General features: G+C 46.1%; 1 protein-coding gene across 2 annotated transcripts in view; it reads right to left on the bottom strand.

Annotated features, from left to right (window-relative positions):
• Positions 1 to 2,310: 2,310 nt before the first annotated feature.
• MDGA2 (MAM domain containing glycosylphosphatidylinositol anchor 2) overlaps positions 2,311 to 22,930 on the bottom strand; it is a 504,154-nt gene continuing 483,534 nt past the window's right edge. For both annotated transcript variants that reach the window (XM_072986938.2, XM_072986939.2), the window contains exons 15-17: positions 20,854 to 20,984; positions 6,176 to 6,281; positions 2,311 to 2,945 (exon numbers count right to left, since the gene is read on the bottom strand). In XM_072986938.2, coding sequence (XP_072843039.2) covers positions 2,857 to 2,945; positions 6,176 to 6,281; positions 20,854 to 20,984 — 326 coding nt within the window. In that variant the 3' untranslated portion in view covers positions 2,311 to 2,856. The remainder of the gene's footprint in view (positions 2,946 to 6,175; positions 6,282 to 20,853; positions 20,985 to 22,930) is intronic.

Genomic DNA, 22,930 nt, shown 5'->3' with positions numbered 1-22,930 from the left:
GAAGAATCGGTTCCCGAAGCAGGGAACTGATCATCGCAAAGCGAAATTCCCCCATTTAGACCATCGTTTTGCGATCGCAAGTGCGATCGCAAAAAGATTGTCGTAAAGCAGATTCATCATAATGTGGGGCAATCATTAAGCGAGGCACCACTGTACTGCAGTCAAGACTCCGCTCGTGACCTGATTCCGACCCTATGGATTGAGGTAGCTGACTCAAAGGCTGACTCAGCCTTCCATCTTTTCTTGGGGCAGTGTAGAAGTCGAAACAACAAATAGCAACATTGGGTCTGGCCCAGTGATTCAGGAAAGCGCAGCTTCTGCACAAGAAATGGGGGAAAAGGGACTAAGCAGCAGTAATGGGTGCCGGAAAGGCTTCAACAGGATACAAATGCCACCTACCATGCCTTACCTGGAAATAAGCTTTATTGAACATAGTTGTAAAAGTATCTCTTTTCAGTTGAATGACTGAATCATCGGCACAAACTTTTTTTTTCTACATAATTCTTTTTTTAAAAAATCAAGCCTTGTCGTCACTTTTTACAGCATCTCTTTGTGCTTTTTTTTTTAAATATTAAAGTTGTTCAAATGTTCTACTTTTTCCTTTTCATATCCGAATTATTTGCATATAAGGTTTTTTCTTTCTTTCTTTCCCCTTTCGTGTCATCCTAGGGTACTGAAAGAACGTAAGAGAATCATAATCATTATAATAATAACTCTTGTTTGGAGAAATCTCTCTCTTCTTCCCCCACCCCCCCGTGACATTTAAAAGCTGAAATAATTTCAGGAAAAAAGGTCTTTAAATTGTTATTACCAACTGATAGAAGGGGGAAATTTACATTGTATTGGAAAATAGGTGGAATACAGGTATAGGATGGAGCCAGGTAGCTGAAAATAATTCTTACAAGTTTTATTTTCTTGTAAAAGTGATTGGTTTTGTCGGTTTTTTTTTTTAATTTTGCTAAAATAATAAAATAATATTTCACAATTTTGCACAGAGTCCGATGAAAGGGCAGAGGCCTTATCTTCTCCGTGTTTGGAAATGAAACCAGGTCGGCTGGCCTGCATTCGGCAGGATAAGTCCTTTTCGGTTTGGTTTTGTTTCCCGATACGCACGGTCGCCCTCTCGTGCGCCATCACGCCCCACCCCGTTCTCAGTTCTTCTAACATTAGAACCAATCTCATTTTGCACGGAGGTTAGAGTAAGAAAAATCGTGTATGTTTGCATGTATATGTCTGCATGTGTGTGTGTGTGAGTTCTGCTACCCCCTTTCTTTGCAAGGTCCCATCTTGTGAGACCTTCTGTCTGCATTCAAATCCCACTTTGCAGAATGAGACTTGAGGGCTCCTCCCGTTTTCCCCCAGGTTTGATGGAAGAGCCACGTCCTCTTGGACAAGACGCTGAAAGACCAAGGGTGCTGGGAAGATCCAAAGCGGAAACACCACTCTTTGAGAAGAGCCGGTCAGTTCATCTCCCGAAGGCCCTTCCGTGCGTTCCTGATCTCCTTTCCAGCCGGGAATTTTAGCTCGGTGGTTTGCTTTAGAAAAACAGTTCACACCAACCCAACTGGAGCTTCCCTCCACTGGACCTTCTCTCTCTCTCTCTCCCTCTCTCTCTCTCTCTGTGTATATGTGTGTGTGTTTGTGGCTCCCCACCCACCCACCCCATTTTCTCAGGCTTGTTATCACTGAAGGCACTTGGTTTCCATGGCATTTTAGAAAAAAGATGGTAGTTTGGTTTCATCACTTGGTTGGGACGGATGATTTTCCTTGGGGGGCAGAAAGGCAGGGGTGCGGAAGGAAGGAAAGGAGGAAGGAAGGAAAGGAGGAAGGAAGGAAGGAAGGAGAGAAGGAAGGGTGTCAGGGATCATTCTGTTGGGCGCAAGGGGGGGGGAAGAGCATGTTTTGATGTGTTCAAGTGGCTGCAAGCAAACTCCGGGCAAGTCCAGCGCCATCGTCTTTTCCTGGGGGGCGGGTGGTGGTGGTGGGGAAAAACGCCCCGGCTTTTCTGTAACGCATGCAAAGCGGAGGCTGCGTCCCGTGATCTAGTATTGCCATGAGGAACTGAAACAGAATGTCTTCAACAGGTCCTGTGCCTGGCTCCACGTCCTGGCGAAGGTGGCAGCGAGAGGCAGGAAAAGAGGCCTACGACGATGACAACAACGACGACGACCGTATCAAACGTGACGCGAAAAACCGTGCGGGGGGGAAAAGGGAGGAAAAAAAGAAACCACCAGCTCCTCTCATACCCTGTTTGACGCGGAGGTGTAGGGATCTTTCTTTCCTCCTTTCTCTGCTCTCTCTCTCTTTCTCTTTCTTTTGTGTGAAATCTCTCCCGTTGACAGGCCACGAAGGGTCCCACGGCAGCGAGCAAACGATTCGTTTGAAACAAAACAAGCCACGGCTTTTGTGCTTTGACAAGGAATTCTATCGCGTTTTCGACAGAGTTCTTCCCATGGATCCTGTGTGGCCAGTGTCGGTGTCTGAGTGTGTGTGGGTGTGTGTTTGTGTGTCTTTTAATTCTCCTTTCCATTGTTCATCGTTAATTAACCACAAAAAGCACCTGAAGGTCTCTCTCCTTCACTTCCACGTGTGGTCCGTGGGACATTGATGTGTCCACTGCCCCTTGTTTGCTCATTTATTTTGTTTCTTTTAATAAACTCCCAATGCTTCCTTTTCACATATATATATATATCATTTTTTTTACGATTGAGTCTTCTTCTTTTTTCTTTAAAAAAATCATATTTGAGTCAGTCCATGGAGGAATCTTTGGTAGATTTTGTTTCTTTTTAAAAATGTTCTCTTTTCTTCATGCCAGAGCGCGGTAACGTCTGCGTTGTAGCCTCTGCCGGAATAAGGTCACCTCTGATGACTTAAGACAGACACAAGAAGGAAAACGAGCAAAATCCGTATATGCGGCAGCCTTCTGCCTGCACCTGAAGGTATATCTGAAAGAGGAGGAGGAAAAAAAGGATTAGTGAGGCTTTGAATTCAATACACCCAAGGTGATCCAACTGGTCAGGTTCGGCTTGGATTTTAAAGAGGTCATTCAAGGTCATTCAGTTGGTTAAAAGAAGAGCTGGCAAAAATGTCAGGAGGCCGTATAAGCTACTAGAAGCCTTCTGCTTGTTGTTGAGATTCATCAATATTTCGTCTCTGGAAAGATGTTTGAAACAACTTTAAGGAAGTTTGGGCACTTACATCTCAGAGGACCTCTCATGGACTATAAATGCCAACATGCTAGTGAAGAAGGCACAGAAAATGCTGTATATTTCCTGAGAATGCTCGGGAAGTTAAATTGATCTCAGCATTTACTTCTATCTTACTATCGTAGCACCATCAAGAGTGTCCTAACTTACGGCATTCTCGTATGTTTGGGAGTAGCTCTGTAGCGGACAAAAAAGCTCTACAGAGAACCATTAAAATTGCCCAGAATATCATTGGGCTCCAGCTACCAACCCTGGATGACATCTTCACATCCCGCTGTCTGAGGAAGTCACATAGCATCCTGAGAGACTCTTCCCATCCTGCTTACAACTTTTTTGAACTGCTGCCGTCTGGCAGAAGATATAGAACAATTAAGACTCGGACCACACATTTTCCGAATAGTTTTTATCCCATTATTAATTGCACTTAATAATGAGCTTAAAGACCACCAGTTGTGAACAGTTGGACAGTGTTACCTAGCCTGCAGTGTAGATGTTTGTATTCTTAGTGGGGGATTTTTAGTGAGTGGGGAGTGTTTGGGGATTTTTTATGTGTGTACATGTGGGTCTGGTCTCTGGGTGTCTGTATGAATTTCATTGTATGTGTATACTAGGTACAGACTTACAATGACAATACATTTATTTGATTTGAAGGAAACGACAATGTCCTTTTAGAAGAATCAATTCCACATGTGTTTGTCCGGGAAGTTTGACAGGGCTCTCTGAACTGCTTATTCAGATGTACTCTATATCCTGCTAAATTACACAGTCATGGAATCACAGCATCGGAAGAGGTCCCCAAGGGTGATCTCGTCCAACCTTCTCCGTGGCTAGAGCATCCCAGACCGATGGCCATCCACCCTCTGTTTCAGAACCTCCAACCAAAGAGCGGTACTGTATTTTTCTGTGTATAAGACACCCCCATGTATAAGACATCCCCCCCACTTTTCTAACCCAAAATTAAGAAATCTAAGTGGGGATTAGCAAGCCTAGGGGGAAAGGGATCAAAGCCCAGCAGGATCACTTTGATCCCTGCTTTCCCCTCCACTTGTTTTTGTTCTCTCCTCAGCTTACTTTCGTGTATAAGATGACCCTCAATTTTTAGTCTAAAGATTTTAGACAAAAGTATAGTCTCATACATGGAAAAATATGGTACTTTGTTTCCTGTCAATGAGCTTTATTACCAAGAAACTCTTCCCAGTCGTCAGACAGAAGCTCCTTGCTAGTCATTTGAACCCATGACTTGGGGTCTTTTCTTGTGGAGCAGCAGTAAACCAGCTTGCTCCACCTTCCTCATTCTTGATTTTGGATTGCACAGCTGTGTCCCTACCTTGAGACTGGGTCCCTCACCATGTTGATCCATGCACTGGTACTCTCAAGATTAGATTACTGCAATGCCCTTTACATGGGGCTACCCATGAGGCTGCTACGGATACTTCAGTGGGTCGAGAATATGATAGCTAGACGATTGTGTGGAGTAAATAAATGCCAACGCATGTCCCCCCTTTTAGCTGCCTTACACTGGTTAACCGTCTGCTTCTGTGCCAGCTTCAAGGTGATGACATTAACATATAAAGCCCTAAATGGTTTGGGACCTTGATACATGGCAGATCACCTTCCTTCGGTGAGATTTGCTTGATCCATTTGATCTTCCCAGGGTGGACAGTTGAGGTCATTGACTCTGAGAGAGGCCCAGAAAGAGAAGACCAGAAAATGGGCTTTCTGTGTGGTTGTATCTCTTTTATAGAATAACCTCCTGCCCAAAATTCACCTGGCCCCTTTACCAGGGATTTTCAGGAGACATCTTAATACATGGTTATATAGACAGGCCTTCCCAGATTTTAACTCCACAGAGCGGATCAACAGAGTGGACTTTAGATCTACAGCAGCGGTCAACTTGGCACTTAAGTCACCAACTCCGCTTTCTTGCTTTTATTCATTGCTTTATGTTGCTGTTGTTTTTTGTTAATTGGTGGTAGGTAAAGGTAATGGTTCCCCTTGACAATTTTTGTCCAGTCGTGTTCGACTCCAGGGGGCGGTGCTCATCCCCGTTTCCAAGCCATAGAGCCAGCGTTTTGTCCGAAGACAGTCTTCCGTGTTCACATGGCCAATGAGACACGGAAAGCTGTTACCTTCCCACCGAGGTGGTCCCTATTTATCTACTTGCATTTGCATGCTTTCGAACCGCTAGGTTGGTGGGAGTAATTGGTGGCAGATCTATTTAATTTAGAGTAGTTGTTATACTTATGTAATTATGATCTAATGTTTTATTTTCCTTTTGTCGTGAGCTGCCCCAAGTAGCCTGGGTAGCTAGATCAGCAAATTGAACGAATGAGCGAACAAACGAATGAACGAATAAATAAATAACTTCCCTGTGATTTATATCCCTTGGCATTGACTTACTTAAGCCACACTGATTCAGTGGGTCTATTCTATTTGGGGCAAACGCCTAAATTCACCACTCTGTAAATGCAGTCCTGCAGTTAAAACTCTGCTCACAATCTGACTTCAATTCCAGGATCCAGGGAGTTGGCTCGAGCTTGACTCGACCTTTCATCCAAGGGTGGTTTATTGAGTGCCCAGTTCTAGGTGTGTCTGTGCAATGGGTAGCCTGCATAATTGAATTGTAAACCATCCAGAGAGTGCTTTAAGCGGTATATAAGCAGCACGCTTTGCTTTGGTTTTTATGTGTTTTATGCATCTGTTCTTACTGGCGTTTTTCCCATGGGAGACTAATGCAGGAGAATGTAAAGGCAGGTATTTCCTTTTGAATACAAATAATGACCAAAGCTGTTTGTCATTCTTTGGACGAATGTAGCCCAGGCGTTGCTATTCTGCAAGGACAAAGGGGTTTCAAACCAGGATTACAGTCTTCCATTAGGCTCTTTCTCTCTCTCTCTCTCTCTCTCTCTGTGTGAGGGATCCTGCTAGGAAGTATGGACGGGCCATGATTCTGAAGGGTGCAGACTTACGGTGGTTGTCGTGATCAGACATCGTGCACTCTCCTTCCACAATGGAGATGTCATCTATGGCAATGTCTCCTTCGATGCCTCGGCCCCGTATGCCTTCGAAGACAATCTGGAGTGAAACCAAAGAGAGGAACCCGGGAAATAAAATATTTGTGCATGGTGTAGGAGATGTTGAGGCACAAAAATGGTGGTGTATCATACCCAGACAACTGCTTCCTTCTTTTATCCAATGAACTCCAATCACACCTGAATTTTTTTGTCCCCCGTACATATGGGGGTAATCACATGGACGTTTGGCCTGTTGTTTGGTAAACTGCAGGGACGGGTTGGTTCGCTCCTTTTTCCAGAGATTGCATGATGTAATAGCTGGAGTGAACCCTATCCTTTCCCCACAGCTTTCACACCTTTCTGATCCCCCTTTAGTGGATCCTAAAGGAGATGCAGCCAAGAGGCAGAGGAAGTGTTCAATTTGCTAATATCCTGAAGTGGCTCTCCTCTTTCACACCTTTCTGATCCCCCTTTGGTGGACTTGACGGGGGGGTTAGTTTCTTGGCTAGTCCTTTAGGAGAAGACAAATAAAACATTAAAAATGTTTTATTTGCCTTCTCCTAAAGGTGATGCAGTCAAGAGGCAGAGGAAGTGTTCAATTTGCCAATATCCTGAAGTGGCTCTCCTCTTAAGCCACTTTACAATATCGGTCAATTGGACTAAAAAGTGTTGCTTGAGCTCGAATATATATATAAAGTGTTCAATTTGCCAATATCCTGAAGTGGCTCTCCTCTTAAGCCACTTTACGATATCGGTCAATTGGACTAAAAGTGTTGCTTGAGCTCCGATATATATATAGAGGAAGTGTTCCATTTGCCAATATCCTGAAGTGGCTCTCCTCTTAAGCCACTTTACGATATCGGTCAATTGGACTAAAAGTGTTGCTTGAGCTCCGATATATATATAGAGGAAGTGTTCCATTTGCCAATATCCTGAAGTGGCTCTCCTCTTAAGCCACTTTACGATATTGGTCAATTGGACTAAAAGTGTTGCTTGAGCTCCGATATATATATAGAGGAAGTGTTCCATTTGCCAATATCCTGAAGTGGCTCTCCTCTTAAGCCACTTTACGATATCGGTCAATTGGACTAAAAGTGTTGCCTGAGCTCCTATATATATGTTGCACTATTTTGCCCACTCCCAAAGAGGCTGTGGAGATAAGTCGTATGTGAACCCATTTCCCTGATGTCCTTGTCAGGAGCCAAGGATTTCTGGATGACCACCACCAATAGGATCTCCCAAGGGCTGTATCAAGGCCTGTGCATCGGAAGAAGGACTCTGCCATCCATGGAAACGTAGGCTAAATAAAACGGAGCAAAGGGCCATGTGCCTCTTTATTGGATGTGCAGCCACAGGCTACAGGTTTAATGTGGTTGGCTACCCATCTGGAACTTTGTGCAAGGATGAGAGAAGTGAAGGTTTGCATTTCAAGCGACGTACCTGTGCAAACAAAGAAGAACAAACGCCACACCCCTATGTATTTTGCTTTGCTGAAGGGCAATCGCTGGGTTTGTTACGTTTAAAAATATCAGGGGGAAAACCAAAGAAACATCTTCAGTCTCGCCAGGTTTGGTGACGTTTGAGTTTCAGACATCCAGGTTATGCGTCCCCTCAAGGAAAGTGCCCTTTAGCAGTTGGCTTGGGAAAGCCCAATCTTCACCAATCACTGGAGGGATCGGTGAGGAGAGTCGTGGGAAGCTTCTCTAGTTCCTAGTTAGGCATCTTTCAGTCTCGAGAGACTATGGTAACAGGCTCTGTAAGGAGGACTTGGAACAGTGTCTAGTGTGGCTGAGAAGGCCAATTTGGGAGTGGCAGTCCCTTCCACACTGAAAACAAATCCAATCTGTCCCCTGTCCAGCTCCCTGGTTTTGCTGGTTTCGGGATGGCCTCTTCGCCTTGGCCTGCTGGACAAGGGTCTCTTCAAATTGGGAGAGGCTGTGATGCAACGCCTGCCTCCAGGCTGAATGCTCAGATGTCAGGGTTTTCCATCTGTTGGGGTCCATTCCTAAGGCCTTCAGATCCCGCTTGCAGATGTCCTCGTATCGCAGCTGTGGTCTCCCTCTGGGGAGATTTCCCTGCACTAATTCTCCATACAGGAGATCTTTTGGAATCCGACCCTCAGCCATGCTCACGACACGCCCAAGCCAACGTAGATATCGCTGACAATGAAATAATTTTTGTGAGGTTTAAAGGTGTTGCAATACATTTGTTTTGGTTTTGTTATTGATGAAACAAAACAGAACTACTTCTCTGTATAGCGCTCAATACAGTATAAAAAAATTTATAACGTAATTTTTCATTCATCAAATCAGACCCTACTAAGTACAATACTTTTTATCAGAATCAGAGACCTTGCTGTTGTCGATCAGAATCTATAGAGTGCTCTCTGTTTCAATTAGGAAATGTTCTTTTCTCAGCATATGCCCAAACATAGTGTAGGCATCCTTCAGTCTTGACAGACTATGGTAGCGTGCACTGTATGGAGGACTTGGAACAGCGTCTAGTGTGGCTGAAAAGGCCAATTCGAGAGTGACCATGCCTTCCACACTGAAGACAAATCCAGTCTGTACCCCGTCTAGCTCCCTGATTTTGCTGCTTTCGTGACCGCCTCTTTGCCTCAGCCTGCTGGACAAGGGTCTCTTATTCAAAATTGGGAGAGGCCGTGATGCACCGCCTGCCTCCAGGATGAGCGCTCAGATGTCAGGGTTTCCATCTGTTGAGATCCATTTCCAAGGCCTTCAGATCCCGCTTGCACATATCCTTGTATAATAGCTGTGGTCTCCCTCTGGGGCGATTTCCCTGCACTCATTCTCCACACAGGAGATCCTCTGGAATCCGACCATCAGCCATTCTTATAACATGTCCGAGCCAACGCATACATTGCTGTTTCAGTAATGTATACATGCGTAAAATTCCAGCTCGATCTAGGACTACTCTATTTGGAACTTTGTCCTGCCAGGTGATGCCAAAAATCCGTCGGAGGCAACGCATATGGAAGGTGTTCAGCTTCCTCTCCCGCTGTGCACAAAGGGTCCAGGACTCACTACAGTACAGGAGTGTGCTCAGGACACAGGCTCTATAGACCTGGATCTTGGTATGTGTCGTCAGCTTCTTATTGAGCCATACTCTCTTTGTGAGTCTAGAGAACATGGTAGCTGCTTTGCCAATGCGTTTATCCAGCTCGACATCTAGAGAGAGGGTGTCAGAGATTGTTGAGCCAAGGTACAGAAAGTCATGAACAACCTCCAATTCTTGTGTGGAGATGGTAATAGAGGGAGGTAGGTCCACTCCATGGCCCATGACTTGTGTATTCTCTATCCTTTTAGTATCTCTCGGTGCCTGGGGGAACTTTCCTGGGGGTGGGTAGGGACATTTTATGGATGCATAACCTAGACACCTGAAACACAAACTTCACCAAAGATGAGGATATTGTAGAGGAGGATCAGAGGAATCTTCCCTGCAATTTCGGTGTCTCTGGGTGCCTTGGGGGGCATTTTATAACCAAATGAATCCATGACTCAAAAATCACTCAACACTCATTGATTCCGTGATTCATTGGGGCAATGATTCATACGGATACAAAGTGATGAATTAGTTATTTTTGAATGAATTTAATGATTCATTTTATTTTAATTCATGCCCATCTGTAGTCTAGATCTGTTATGCTCCCAACGACATGGGTACAAATAATGGCCAGGAGAGATAAACAGGGCCAAGGAGCAAAGGTTGCCAGGACACCGATTGGAGGGACAAAACTCTGCTGGGGTGTGTGTGTGTGTTAAGATTGGTTCATAAATGCAGGTGTGATTCTGTAATTACTTATATCACCATCACCATCATCCTCTTCTTCAAACTGCAGAGCTTGAATGGATCCTCAAGGGATCATGAACCTCTGGCTCCACAGCCAGATCACCAAGCCTCTGAGCTATCCAGTAGTTCATTAAGGATCATCATCATCATCCTCTGGATCATCCAGTCCAGCCCTGTCAAGGAGGCCCAGTGGGGAATCGGACACCCAACCTCTAGCTACTGAACCTCTGAACTCTCCAGCAGTTCATATTCTAGACTAGTCTGCGAATTACATTATTGGTTAAGATATTTTTCATAGATGTGATTCAACTGAGAGTTCCAACTTTTATAACTTGGAAAATATGCCTTTGTAACATTTTTTTTTGCAAATCTTTTGTTAACACTCTTGATACAGTCTTATTATTTTATTTTGAAGTACCGTATTCATTTTCGTTAAGAGCGTCTTGAAGTTTTGTTAGAGTAGTTACTTCTATGCTCATCTGGTTCATTAAGTTTTCATAGTCACACTCCTATCACATTGTGTTGGGTTTTTATAGTTAAGTGTTCTGGACATTTGATAGACGAGAGCATAACGCATTTACAACGGCTCACATAGGCCTGTTCCTTTAAAGGAAGGAAAGTAAAGACTTTTTTGGGGGGGGGTACATCCAGTTTATCTGTCTTGCGTGGGCAAAATAAATGAGAAGGACATTCAGAAGAAGAGAGAATTGTACAAGGTTCAAAATATTCCTCCGGGTCTCACTGGGATTAACCTTTTGAAATAAATGCCAGCCGTCATGAACACAGAGTTCTGGTTTTCTCCCTGGAGGTCTATAAAGTTCTATAGGACTCTCTGCGACAGGTTCGGGCATCGGCTTATCTGACCTGACAACCTTTTCCTTTAAGCACTTATTATTAGGAGATGTGCGGACAAAGTATATGCAATGTCTCGGAGATTTTATACCCCATCACAGCACATAAGACTCCTCTGCTTCTTTAATTTCCTCTCAGAAGCATCCAGAAGAAGCTATTCGTATTTTCATTGGGTTTCACACCAAGAAAAGGTCTCTCTGTTAAAACTGGAAACGGACTTGTGGCTACTTCTGATATTGTTCCCCCACTTCTCTCTCTCTCTCTCTGCGAGAGCGGGAGGGACTGGCCACTGGCCCAGCCGCAGTTGACCCTCACAACTGTTGGAGGGTGGGGTGGCGGGTTCCCCTTGCTTGCAGGCAATGAGGATGTCAGCTAAGCAAATAAAACAGTTAAGAAACCCCAGGATTTGATTTGATTTATCTCCAGTCTTTTCCCTTCAAATAGGAAATTTATTTTAAATCAACTAAGATTAAATTAACTGTATATCAACTAAAAAGGGTACAGCTGAAGATGTAAGCAGTTACAATGCTGAATGAATGATATTATTAAAATACAATTGCATCGAAAGCACATTAGATACCTATTAATTAGAAGGGGGAAATAGGTTAAGATAAAGGTTCCCCTTGACATGGAGTCCAGTCGTGTCCAATTCTAGCGCGCGGTGCTCATCTCCGTTTCCAACCCATAGAGCTAGCATTTGTTTGAAGACAATCTTCCGTGGTCACGTGGTCAGTGCGACTAGACACGGAATGCTGTGACTTTCCCACTGAGGTGGTACCTATTTATTGACTTGCATTTTTGCATTTTGTCTGCTTTCGAACGGCTAGGTTGGCGGGAGGCGGGACAAGCGACGGGAGCTCACTCTGTCGTGTGGATTCGGTCTTATGACTGCAGGTCTTCTGACTTTGCAGCACAGAGGGCTCTGCGGTTTAATACCCACCCATTTAAATTTTTTCTTCTTTCATTACCAGAAAATCCACCTGATTCTATTTTACACCACCCAGCTAATCCAGATGTGTTTGGCCCATTCCTTGTCCTTCTCTGACGGCCTGACCAAATCTGCCAGAAGAATCCCAGTTATATCGAGTGTTCCATATCTCTGTTATACCGATACATTTATTTTCGTAGTCCCAAGGGAACCTTTGATCTGTGGTGCCCGAGAGCCTGGAAATAATGCATTGCCCACCATGGTTCTGGCCGCTTGGCAGACGGGAGGTGGAGCAAAGCAAGACAAACGGCCCACGGAAGCCAATACATGCCAAGATTGTCCCTTTAAATCCCTAGACCTCGGGTTTATTGATCTATTGATATATTGGCCGTGAACTTTTAAAAAAATGATCGCAGGGCAGCTGTGCACCAATCATGCTGGCCAATGTCCTCAGGCACAGAGGATGGGAAAAGAATTTATAGAAATATATGCACACTTTCTAGACTGGTAAGAAATGAGTCGATATAGCACGGGCACAGTTTAAAACAACCTTCTTGGTGAGGGGAAAATAAACCAATGGCTGGGAAAATGAGTTGATCTCAGCCGTGTGGCATGTGCTCTGAAATTTAGGAAACAATCTAAAAAATCCCAGCCAGGTTTGTATAACTGGGCTTTTTTTTTTTTTTTTTGCCACATGTGATCAAGACCTTCCTCACAATTTGCCCTCCATTATGAAACTGAACGTAGAATTGATGCTTTTGAACTGTGGTGCTGGAGGAGGCTCTTGAGAGTCCCCTGGACTGCAAGGAGAACAAACCTATCCATTCTGAAGGAAATCAACCCCGAATGCTCCCTGGAAGGACAGATCCTGAAGCTGAGGCTCCAGTACTTTGGCCATCTCATGAGAAGAGAAGACTCCCTGGAAAAGACCCTGATGTTGGGAAAGTGTGAAGGCAAGAGGAGAAGGGGACGACAGAGGACGAGATGGTTGGACAGTGTCATCGAAGCGACCAACATGTATCTGACCCAACTCTGGGAGGTGGTGGAAGACAAGAGGGCCCGGCGTGCTCTGGTCCACCGGGTCACGAAGAATCGGATACAACTTAAGAACTAGACAACAACATGCAACTCAACATATGCACCTGTTAAAAGCCCAAGATCTTTGCTGGGCCCTGTTTTTTTTCCTGCTCTACAACCTTGTCAGCGCTGGCTTTTGCCAACCAGCGTTCTCACCAAGAAGGGGTAGGGGAGACATCAGGGCATTGCCAAGCAAATCTCAGTTCTCTGGACAAGTTGCTTGGGCAGATTTGCTTCATTCGCCATAATGAGGGACTCTCCCTCCACCTCAGCAGGATCAATATAAGGATCAATATCTGTCCCAATGAACGGCAACAGGGAGTGGGGAGTGGGTGCTTAGCCCATGCCAGGAAGAAAGAAGATGAGGCAAAAAAGAAGGAATGAACACCCTAAGCTAAAGAACATGCCAGGACTCAAGGAATACTGAATTCTGCAATGCGAGCAAGTCCTTTGAGAAACGGGTCCTCAAACAACGTGCCGCGTGCGCCTGAAATTCACTGACACCAGATGTGAGGATGCTCCTGTGGCTTACACGGCTTTAAGAGAGGATCAGACAAGTTGCTAGAGGGATAAGCCTGTCACAATGGGATAGCCCCACCTAAATCAAACATCCATGTTCAGAGACACTATATCTTCAGAAGCAGCTGAATACGGACACTTCTTGATGTCAGTTCTTGCTGAACGGCTTGTCCCACAAGGGACAAGCAGAGCACGGGGAAAGTGGAAAGCAGCCAGGAAGAAAGGAAGACGGAACGTGAGAAAGATTGACTTAGTAAAGGAAGACACAGCCTTAGGTTTTTGCGAACCTAGCCGTTGGGCTTTATATGGGATGAACAAGATGGGGTGGGGTGGGGAGACTGGGACACTCTTTCAGTTTCTGAGCAGACAGTACAGCGAGGGAGAGAGACAAGGGGAGAAGAGTGATGGCGGGATGGGTGGGGGCAGAATATGATCGTGCTGTGCATGGGATGGATGCACATGTGATGGGACCCCAAAACCAGGCTCCAGCTGCTGAATGCGATTGTGAAATGAACAGAGAGTGGCCGCCCCATCCCTATACAGCCGATCCTTAGGCAGGAGGACAGGCAGATGACTGGAGGCCTTCAAGAGAAAATTGGACAACCATCTGTCAAGTCCGTTTTGATCTGCATCCTTGCCTTGAGCAGGGGGTTGAGCTTGATGGCCTTACAGGCCCCTTCCAGCTCCATTATTCTAGGATTCAGTGATAAAGCTCAGGGACCGTGACTTGCAGAAAAAGACACTGATACCATGACCTGCAGAGAAGTCCGCAGTGGAATGCACTGGGTTTTCTTCTGATGAATGATATTTTCATCGGAAGAAAACCCATTGTGTTCCACCGCTGACTTCTGTAATTAGTCCTCTTGTATCACATATGAATTGCTGACATTCACAGAGAAATAGAGATGGTGGTCTTGATAGAGTCCTTGACCCCCCCCCCCCTTTGTGGCAGCATCTAAACTTCCTCAACAAGTTGTTGTTGTTTAGTCATTAAGTTGTGTCCAGTTCTTCGTGACCCCATGGACCAGAGCACGCCAGGCCCTCCTGTCTTCCACTGCCTCCTGGAGTTGGGTCAAATTCATGTTGGTATCTTCAATGACCCTGTCCATCCATCTCGTTCTCTGTCGTCCCCTTCTCCTCTTGCCTTCACACTTTCCCAACATCAGGGTCTTTTCCAGGGAGTCTTCTCTTCTCATGAGATGGCCAAAGTACTGGAGCCTCAGCTTCAGGATCTGTCCTTCCAGTGAGCACTCAGGGTTGATTTCCTTCAGAACGGAGAGGTTTGTCCTCCTTGCAGTCCAGGGGACTCTCAAGAGCCTCCTCCAGCACCACAATTCAAAAGCATCAATTCTTCGGCGGTCAGCCTTCTTCATGGTCCCCAACAAGTAGCCCCTCACAAATCACTGAAGGCATTGTTTCTCAAGGCATGTCCGCCCGCTAGAAAACTACGATCATGGACCAGTCTGACCTCCCACCCAAGAAACAGTTGCATGGGCCCTTATCTCACAGCACTTCAAGAAGGATGCCAACAAATTGGAAGAAATTCAGAGGAGAACAACAAAGATGACCAGAGGAACTGGAAATCAAGTCCTAGGAAGAAAGACTGAAGGAACTGGGGATGTTTAGACTTGATACTTGAAAGGCTCTCCTAGGGAGGAGGGGCAGGATCTGTTCTTGATCATCCCAGAGTGCAGGACATGCAACCATGGGCTCAAGTTACAGGAAGCCGGATTATGGTTGAAACTCATGGAAAAAACTTCTTAACTGTTAGAGCAGGATGACAGTGGAACCTGTGACCTCCTTATGGGGAGGTGGTGAGCGCTCCAATGCTGGAGGAATTCAAAAGAAAACTGGACTGACCTCTGTCGGATCTTCTTTGATTTGGATTTCTTCCTGGAACAGGGGGTTGGATTCGACGGCCTTAGAGGCCCCCTTCCAACCCCATAGTTCTATGGGTCTTCAGAAAATCCCATTCCAAGAAATCAGTAGAAGCAACACAGGTGCCAAACGCAGGGATGTGAGAGGCCCGTGTGTCTGTCTGGGACGGGGTTTTCCAGATGCACAAAATTTGACAACCCCGAGATCAGGAGAGGCCGAGCAACCGGTGGCCAGCCAGCAAGGAAAGTCCAAACATGGAGCCAGTATGGGACGTCCCCTTTTGTCCGTTGCACCAGTTCTTGGCCTTTGCGAATTTCCAGTGGCCACCAGTCTGAATCCATCAGTCCTTGCAGGGAAGAGGGATGCTCTTAGATCGCACCGACCTGTCTTCTTTTCGTTAGCGCAAACACAGCAGCCCGGCAGCCCTTCCAAAGTCTTAAAATGGATTGAGCCGGCAACAGCCTTCCTCGGATTTATCCCCTCGCTAGCCATTTTGAACCAGGGATTGCTGTAAAGCATTCATAATCCCCTCTTCAGACAAAAAAAAAACCCTTGGTGGGTGATATACAGGCTGGGGGAATGCATAAAAATAAATCTAGGATGCACTCCAGCATCCTTATAGGTATGAATTAACCTATAAAAAGCTTTAATTTCCCTGTTGGAGTGATCCCATTTACTGCAGACAGAGATTCAGTCCAATTCACTCTCCTTAAAATTAACTGGGAGGTTTACATCTCTTTCCCATTTAGGTTCTTAAATGCAAAATAAAGTTTGGCTGGAGCAGGGCCCGCTAAGAAGCAATTTAAAGTCCCGGCTGCACTGACATTTATTTTGCTTTATTTGCGCAGTGCTTTCACAGCCCTAAATTTGTTTTATGCTACAAAAGAAGGAAGGGGTAAAGAAGGCAACCAGCAACCAGGAGCAACTGGGCCGTCTGAGTTATTGCACGGCTACGCATGCAGAAACGGTGTGTTGCCACAGTGTATTATGGGTAAGAAACAGAAATGCAGCATAATAACCGTTTCTAGAGCATCAATGCGCTTTTTGGAGGGGGTGGTGGTCATATAACCATCTGGAAGACAGTGAACACTAAAGGAGCATGTCTTATTTACGACAAGTGTTTAAAGGCAGAAGAAAGTTGGGTAGGCATAAATAGAAACTCTGGAAAGAAGTATATTCTCATTTATTTGTTTCAGTATTTCTGTTTCCCATTGTCCTTCTGGCTCTTCACATTTTGCAAGGTGGTCAGCAGCAAGATCATTAAAACATAATAAAAATATAGTGCTAAAATAAACACCCTAACAATACACTAAAACAATATAAATGAATCCTTCTATAACAAAAATCCAAACATCTGTACAAAGAATCATGAAAAAGGGGTTTTGGAATTGGGTTGGAAAGTGGGGAGAGAGCCACCGCCATCTGCAAGCGAGTTCCACAAACTGGAGGCCACCACAGGGAGGTCTCGGGCTTGTTTCGCTGCCTTCCAAGCCTCTAGCATCGGTGGGACTATTAGGAAAAGCATCTCGTATGGACTGTAGCCCGTAGAGTCAGTGGGCGATGGGGACTTCCCAGAGGGGAGAGGGAAAAATTACAGAGAAAGCCCAAGCAGGAAAAAAAATGCGTCCAGCCATTTGAGTCTGTGGAGAGAAGTCTCCTATTGATCTATGTTAGAGAATGCATCGAAGATGGTAAGCACAAGGGGCTACTCCTGATGCACCAGCCTACCTGTATGGTGAACTAAGCACAGAAGGATTCGTCTAAAAGCGCTCCTCTCCCCCGGACTCAACCTCCTGCCAAAGCTGGAGATTCAGACTCCAGAACATCCACTGCTCAAGCATTCTTGACACAGGCAGTCCTCCAACCATCAACGAAGGAGAACCACCTCTTACTATCAAGGAATGCTTCCTAATGTTTAGGCGAAGTCTAATTTCTCATCCCTTGTATCCTATCCTCTGGAGCTACAGAAAACGATCATGTTCTGTCTTCTCTAGGAGTGGCCTTTAAACATTTGAAGATGTCTATCATGTCATCTCTCCATCTTTCTCTGGACTAAACACAACAAGCTTTCTTAACTGTTCCTCTTAGGGCTTGGTTTTCTGACCTTTCAGCTTTCTGTTCCTCTGGACACGTTCCAATGTCCGAATGTTGTTCTTATTTAGTGGTTACATCATGTCCGACTCTTCGTGACCCCATGGACCAGAGCACGCCAGGCCCTCCCGTCTTCCATGGCCTACCGGAATTGGGTCAAATTCATGTTGGTACCTTCGATGACATTGTCCAGCCATCTCATCCTCTGTCATCCCCTTCTCCTCTTGCCTTCACACTTTCCCAACATCAGGGTCTTTTCCAGGGAGTCTTCTCTTCTCATGAGGTGGCCAAAGTATTGGAGACTGAGCTTCAGGATCTGTCCTTCCAGGAACTTCTGAATAACCCTCCTAAATTTTGGTGCTCAGAACGGGTCACGGTACTCCAGAGGAGGTCTGACCAAAGCAGAATGGAGAGGTCCCATGGTTTCCTTGATCTGAACCGCGGACTGCGCCCTTGCCATGACACGAGAGGTTCAAGATTTTTAGGCTCAGCCATCCATTAGACTGAGCAAGGATATGCAAAGAAAAAAGCAGCCATCAGCATTTCCTTGTTGCCCAGAAGAGCAGCGCCTATCAGCCGATGTGGCTCGTGGGCTAAGCCCCCGGACATCCAAAGGGAGGAAAAAAAGATCCTGCTAAGCCAATTGATTGGTTTCAGGCAATATCTGTCAGTCATTTGCATATGTTCCAGGACATCTGAAAATCCTTTTAGAGTTGCATGAAAGGGTGCAAATAAATATATACAAAGTAAAAAATGCTTTGCATAGCAATACAAAGTCCTATATTGACACTTCATCAGCAGTTTAAGTGCATGGGGGGAAAAAAAGTGCTTTGATCAACCATCTGAACGAAGAGAAACAGCCCAGGGTAACAACAGACTGGCCTGATGGTTGCCTGTGCTGGATTTTTACCCCTTGTATGCCTTCTCGGAAGGCATACACCCAGAAAATACTTCCTGGAGCTGAGTTTTTTGCTCGCTGTGACGTGATCTTGTCAGAGCTTAGAAGCGTCACTGAGTTGGACTACAATGCCCAGAACTCCTCAGCCGGCCTGGCTGTCTGGGGGATTCTGGGCACTGTAGTCCAAACAAGGAAGCATTCCACATTTACTCTTGTGCCTGCTTAGGTCTGTTTCCCAGTGGCAGAATCTCCCAGGGCAGAGCTCAAGCCTGGGTGTTCACCCGAGCACACGCTATGCAGGAAGGCGTTGTGTTCCAACCTGTCCATTTCTGCCCCCCCCCCTTTTTCTGTTTCATTCTATTCTGCTATACTTGAACTGTTAAAATTCTTTTTTATTGTGTGTGCGTGTCAGTGCCCCATTTCATGTTGTTTTAAAGCATTTGGACCATTTTATGTTATTTCAAAGTTATTTCTACGGATGGCACTCTGCCTTGACGCTTGTCAACCTCGGGTGGGTGGGAAAGGTTTCAGTGACTAAGCTATAATTTCTTTCTAAACACACACACACAAACAAAATCAGTAAATCAACCCGTCAGTAAAATAATTCATGAGGGACAGGAGAGAGCAATAATCGTAATGCTAAGAGTCATCCTCTTGGAAGGGCAAGAGCTGGAAGGGACCCTATGGAGGATCATGTCCTGTCAAGGAACTGAGCTCCCAGCTTCTGCAGCCCAAGACCAGAACCACGGAGTGATCAACTAGAGAGGGAGGGAAAAGCATGGAGCCACCACCTCCCTACCATTTCATAGAAACAAGCCATCGTTGACTCTGCTTAACTCCATAACGGGGAGGGAGGGAGGGAGGGTTGCCCGTGTTGAAAGAAGCAGACCAGGGGTTTGGAGAGTCCTTCTGGCCTTCTCGCTCAGCCGTCCTCCTTCAATCCCCCCCCCCACGTGCATTCTCTCCCTCCCATCTTGAACAGCCAGGTCCCTTCTTTCCAAGGTGGTGCCATCAAGAACAGCCGCAGGAGGTGGGTACCCTAAGAGCAGATGGCCAAACAGACGGTGCCCATCTTTAACCAGAGGTGGGCCATGCAGAAGGCGCTCGGATGGAGGCCTTTCCAAAAATAACTCTGCGCCAACGGAAATGCTTGTAGAGAAATGCGGCCCAACGAGTCGATAACGAAAGCGAGAAGGAAAACGTTGGTGTCCTTTCTGCCTGGTTCTGCAGGACCCTGACTTTGTACCAGCTGGTCTGGTTTGAATTTGGGGTGCATGACCCCAGAGAACCAAGAGCTGGTGAAGGATGCAAACAGAAGGAGCCCAGAAACTGGAGGAACGCTGCAAAATATGAGGTCCTGACCTGTCCGTCTGTTTCCCTGCTTTAAACTCTAGGGAAGGAAGGGGTTGAGGGGTGGGTCTCGAATTATTATTATTCATAATAATAATTCAAGGACACCACCCTGGGTATTTATTTCTTCATTGGTCAGGCACCAGAGCATCGTATGAGCTGGGCGATTCCGTCCCCACCTTGGCTAACAATCAGCTTCTGAATCCTTAAAGGGCATCGGCTCTACTTTCCCGGTGGCCACTCTGGGGCTCGATTGGGCTCTCGGAAATAAGCCCCAGAGGGAGGAACCGGACGTCCGGCTGCCTCAACCAGAGAGAGAACTAGAAACAGTGGGTTGGAAGGGCTGAGGAAACGTTACTGATGTTTGGAGATGTCCCTCAAGCCTTCAGTGGGAGAAGCAACACTGGAGGCATGTACTGGGGTGTGTTGGGTACCAGAAAGGGCTTGGTACTCAGCTGAAGACCAAGCTCTAATTGAGGAGCTCCAGCGTCCAGCCTGGGAGGAGTGCGGCCAGTCCAGGACCGAAGAAGGCTTAAAGGTGGAATGGAGACCTTCCAGGTTGTCCTCTCAAGGCCCAGGGAATGCCTGACATGGAGGAGTTTAGCTTTATTTTATTTTAATTATTATTTATTTGATTTTTATATCACCTATCTGGGAGCCAAGGCCACGCTGAGCTGTTCACAAGCTTTAAAGTCCAACAAGGCTCTTAACGCGCCCCTTCCTTGCCCCGTCCAGCCTGGCGCTGAGGCCTTGCCGAGCAAGCCATCCACTGGAGGCCCCTTGGAGGTAGGGCCTTCGGGCGCCATCGCTAAGAGTTTTCGAGAGTTCTTTATGGATGGAGGTCCATCAGGGCGACATACATTTCAAGTTACTGAGACCGTATCGGTGTTTTGTGGCTGCTAAGAACCTAACTGAAGACAGATTTTTTTTAATGTAAAACAACTTAATCCCAGTTACTAATCCCAGTGAATGTTGCCATTCTGCGTCAAGGGCCATTTGCTAAGTCACAACTGTGTAAGTTCTATTAATTCAATGGGTCTACTTTGATTAGGCACGCCAATTGGGTGGTGACTGTAACTTTTTGTGCGTGCATTTAGGACCGCATTGCTGGCAAGAGGGGGCAGCGAGACCGACCTTCCATAACTGACTTATGCAGAGAAGGGGTGAACTGACCATGGTCAGCAACTTTGTCCGCCAGCGCACGTCCAGGGGGGAGTCGTCTGTTCTTACCTGGAATGAAGTGTTTGGATGGATGTTAATGCGGGCCTGGAACCAGTGCTGTCCTTTGTTCCCAGTGGCAGACCAGAAGGGGCTTTCTATGGAAGTCTGACTTTTTAACCGGAGGTAAACGTTCAGCGTTCCTTGAAAAACAAACGACAAGAACATTAGCAATAACATTAGGAGGCTGATGTGCCACAGGAGAGGTCGCGGCATGATAGAGGATCCGACAGGCCAATGCAAGAAGGGGCCATTCAAGTATCCAACCCAACATAAATTCCATCTTGAGTTATTTGTATGTGTGTGTGTGTGTGTGAGAGAGAGATTTGTGCAGCTTTTCTCTCTTCCGTATTGTCCGTCTTTGCCTGCAGGCTGACTGCTTGAGGTCGCTCTTTTTCTCACTCTGATAAAGTGCTCCAGAAATGCTGCATCTTCTGCAGATAGAAAGATGTTCCCCAGATCATAGGATGGGAAGCCAGGGGATCAGAAAACCTTTGTAGGACATGGAGCAGAGCTCTCAGCTTCTCCTTCCCATCCTGAAGCTTGCTCTAGACCAGCGGTCCCCAACCTTTTTGGGGCCGTGGACCAGCTGGGCGGAGCGATCTCCATGCGCAGGGGGCGGGGGCACGTCACGCTTGTGCAATGGATGTGTCATGCTCGCATGCATGCGTGCTAGTGTGACATGCCCCCGCGTGAGCTCAAAATGCCCCTGCAGGAGCATGACACGCCCACCATGAGTGCGACATCCCCCACGGGCATGACACGCACCCCTGCAAGTGCGACATGCCCACCGCACATGTAGGTGGAGATCCATATCCGCGGCCCAGTTCTGGCAAGCCCACGGGCCTTGCACTGGGCCACGGACTGGGGGTTGATGACCCCTGCTCTAGACAACTCCCTCATTGGTTGGTAACTGCAAGGGCTCTCCACTGACATAGAGATGGCTTCAGTGACTGGTCATTCATTCATTCATTCATAAATTCACAAATTCATTCATTCATTCATTTTAATGTTTCTAGACTGCCCTATATCATCAGATTTCAGGGCTGTGTGAAATAAAAAAATGATATTAAGATAAACTAATAACGTTTCTAAAAAGACATGAAAAGAGTTTAAGAATTACAAAAAGATTAAAACAGACTGGAGGATGGATCATAGAATCGTTGTAGGGTAGGAAGGGACCTTGAAGGTCCTCTAGTCCAACCTCCTGGAGCCGAAGGCAGGAGACCTCATCCCATCCTGGACAGATGGCTGTCCCATCTTTTCTTGAAAACCTCCAGCAATAGAGACCCCACCTTCTTCTCTACTCTGGCCTGGACAACATGGAATCTCCCGCTGATCTCAGCTGTCTCCTTGCATCAGCATGAATGAGACCACAAAAAATCACAGAAAAGGCATCTTGCAGTACTTAAAACTCTTTGTCAGGGTGTTGTTTCTTGTCAAGATGGCCTAAATCCACAAGGAGATGAATTAAGCATGGATTGGTTGAATTCCTGTTGCCATAAACCATGTCTTGTAAGGCTGATGGTGTGATCCAGTGAGTCACTTTTTTCGGAATATAAAATATTTCCAATTTCTGCCAGAATGGTCATGAGAATCCCATGAAATATTTTTTATTGTTGAGAAGCTGTTGTTGTTTAGTCATTTAGTCCTGTCCAATTCTTCGTAACCCCATGGACCAGAGCACGGCAGGCCCTCCTGTCTTCCACTGCCTCCCGGAGTTGGGTCAAAGTCATGTTGGTCACTTCGATGACCCTGTCCACCCATCTGGTCCTCCGTCGTCCCCTTCTCCTCTTGCCTCACATTTTTCCAACATCAGAGTCTTTTCCAGGAAGTCTTCTCTTCTCATGAGAAGCAGTAGGGCACTTCAAATTTCATCCTGTTCTGTATGTGGGTATGTCATGGGGGAGTTGTGTAAAAATATATCCACACACAAAAAAAACTCCCCAAAAGAGCCCAGTTTCCCCTCTAAGGCCCCCAAATCCCTGTTTTAGGTGTAACACTTAAATGGTAGCTATGATATTTGACCCAACTCCGGGAGGCGGTGGAAGACAGGAGGGCCTGCCGTGCTCTGGTCCATGGGGTCACG

The sequence above is a fragment of the Pogona vitticeps genome, chromosome 1 (assembly GCF_051106095.1).
Source record: "Pogona vitticeps strain Pit_001003342236 chromosome 1, PviZW2.1, whole genome shotgun sequence".
Lineage (NCBI taxonomy): Eukaryota > Metazoa > Chordata > Lepidosauria > Squamata > Agamidae > Pogona > Pogona vitticeps.
This window is presented reverse-complemented; position numbering and strand designations above follow the sequence as displayed.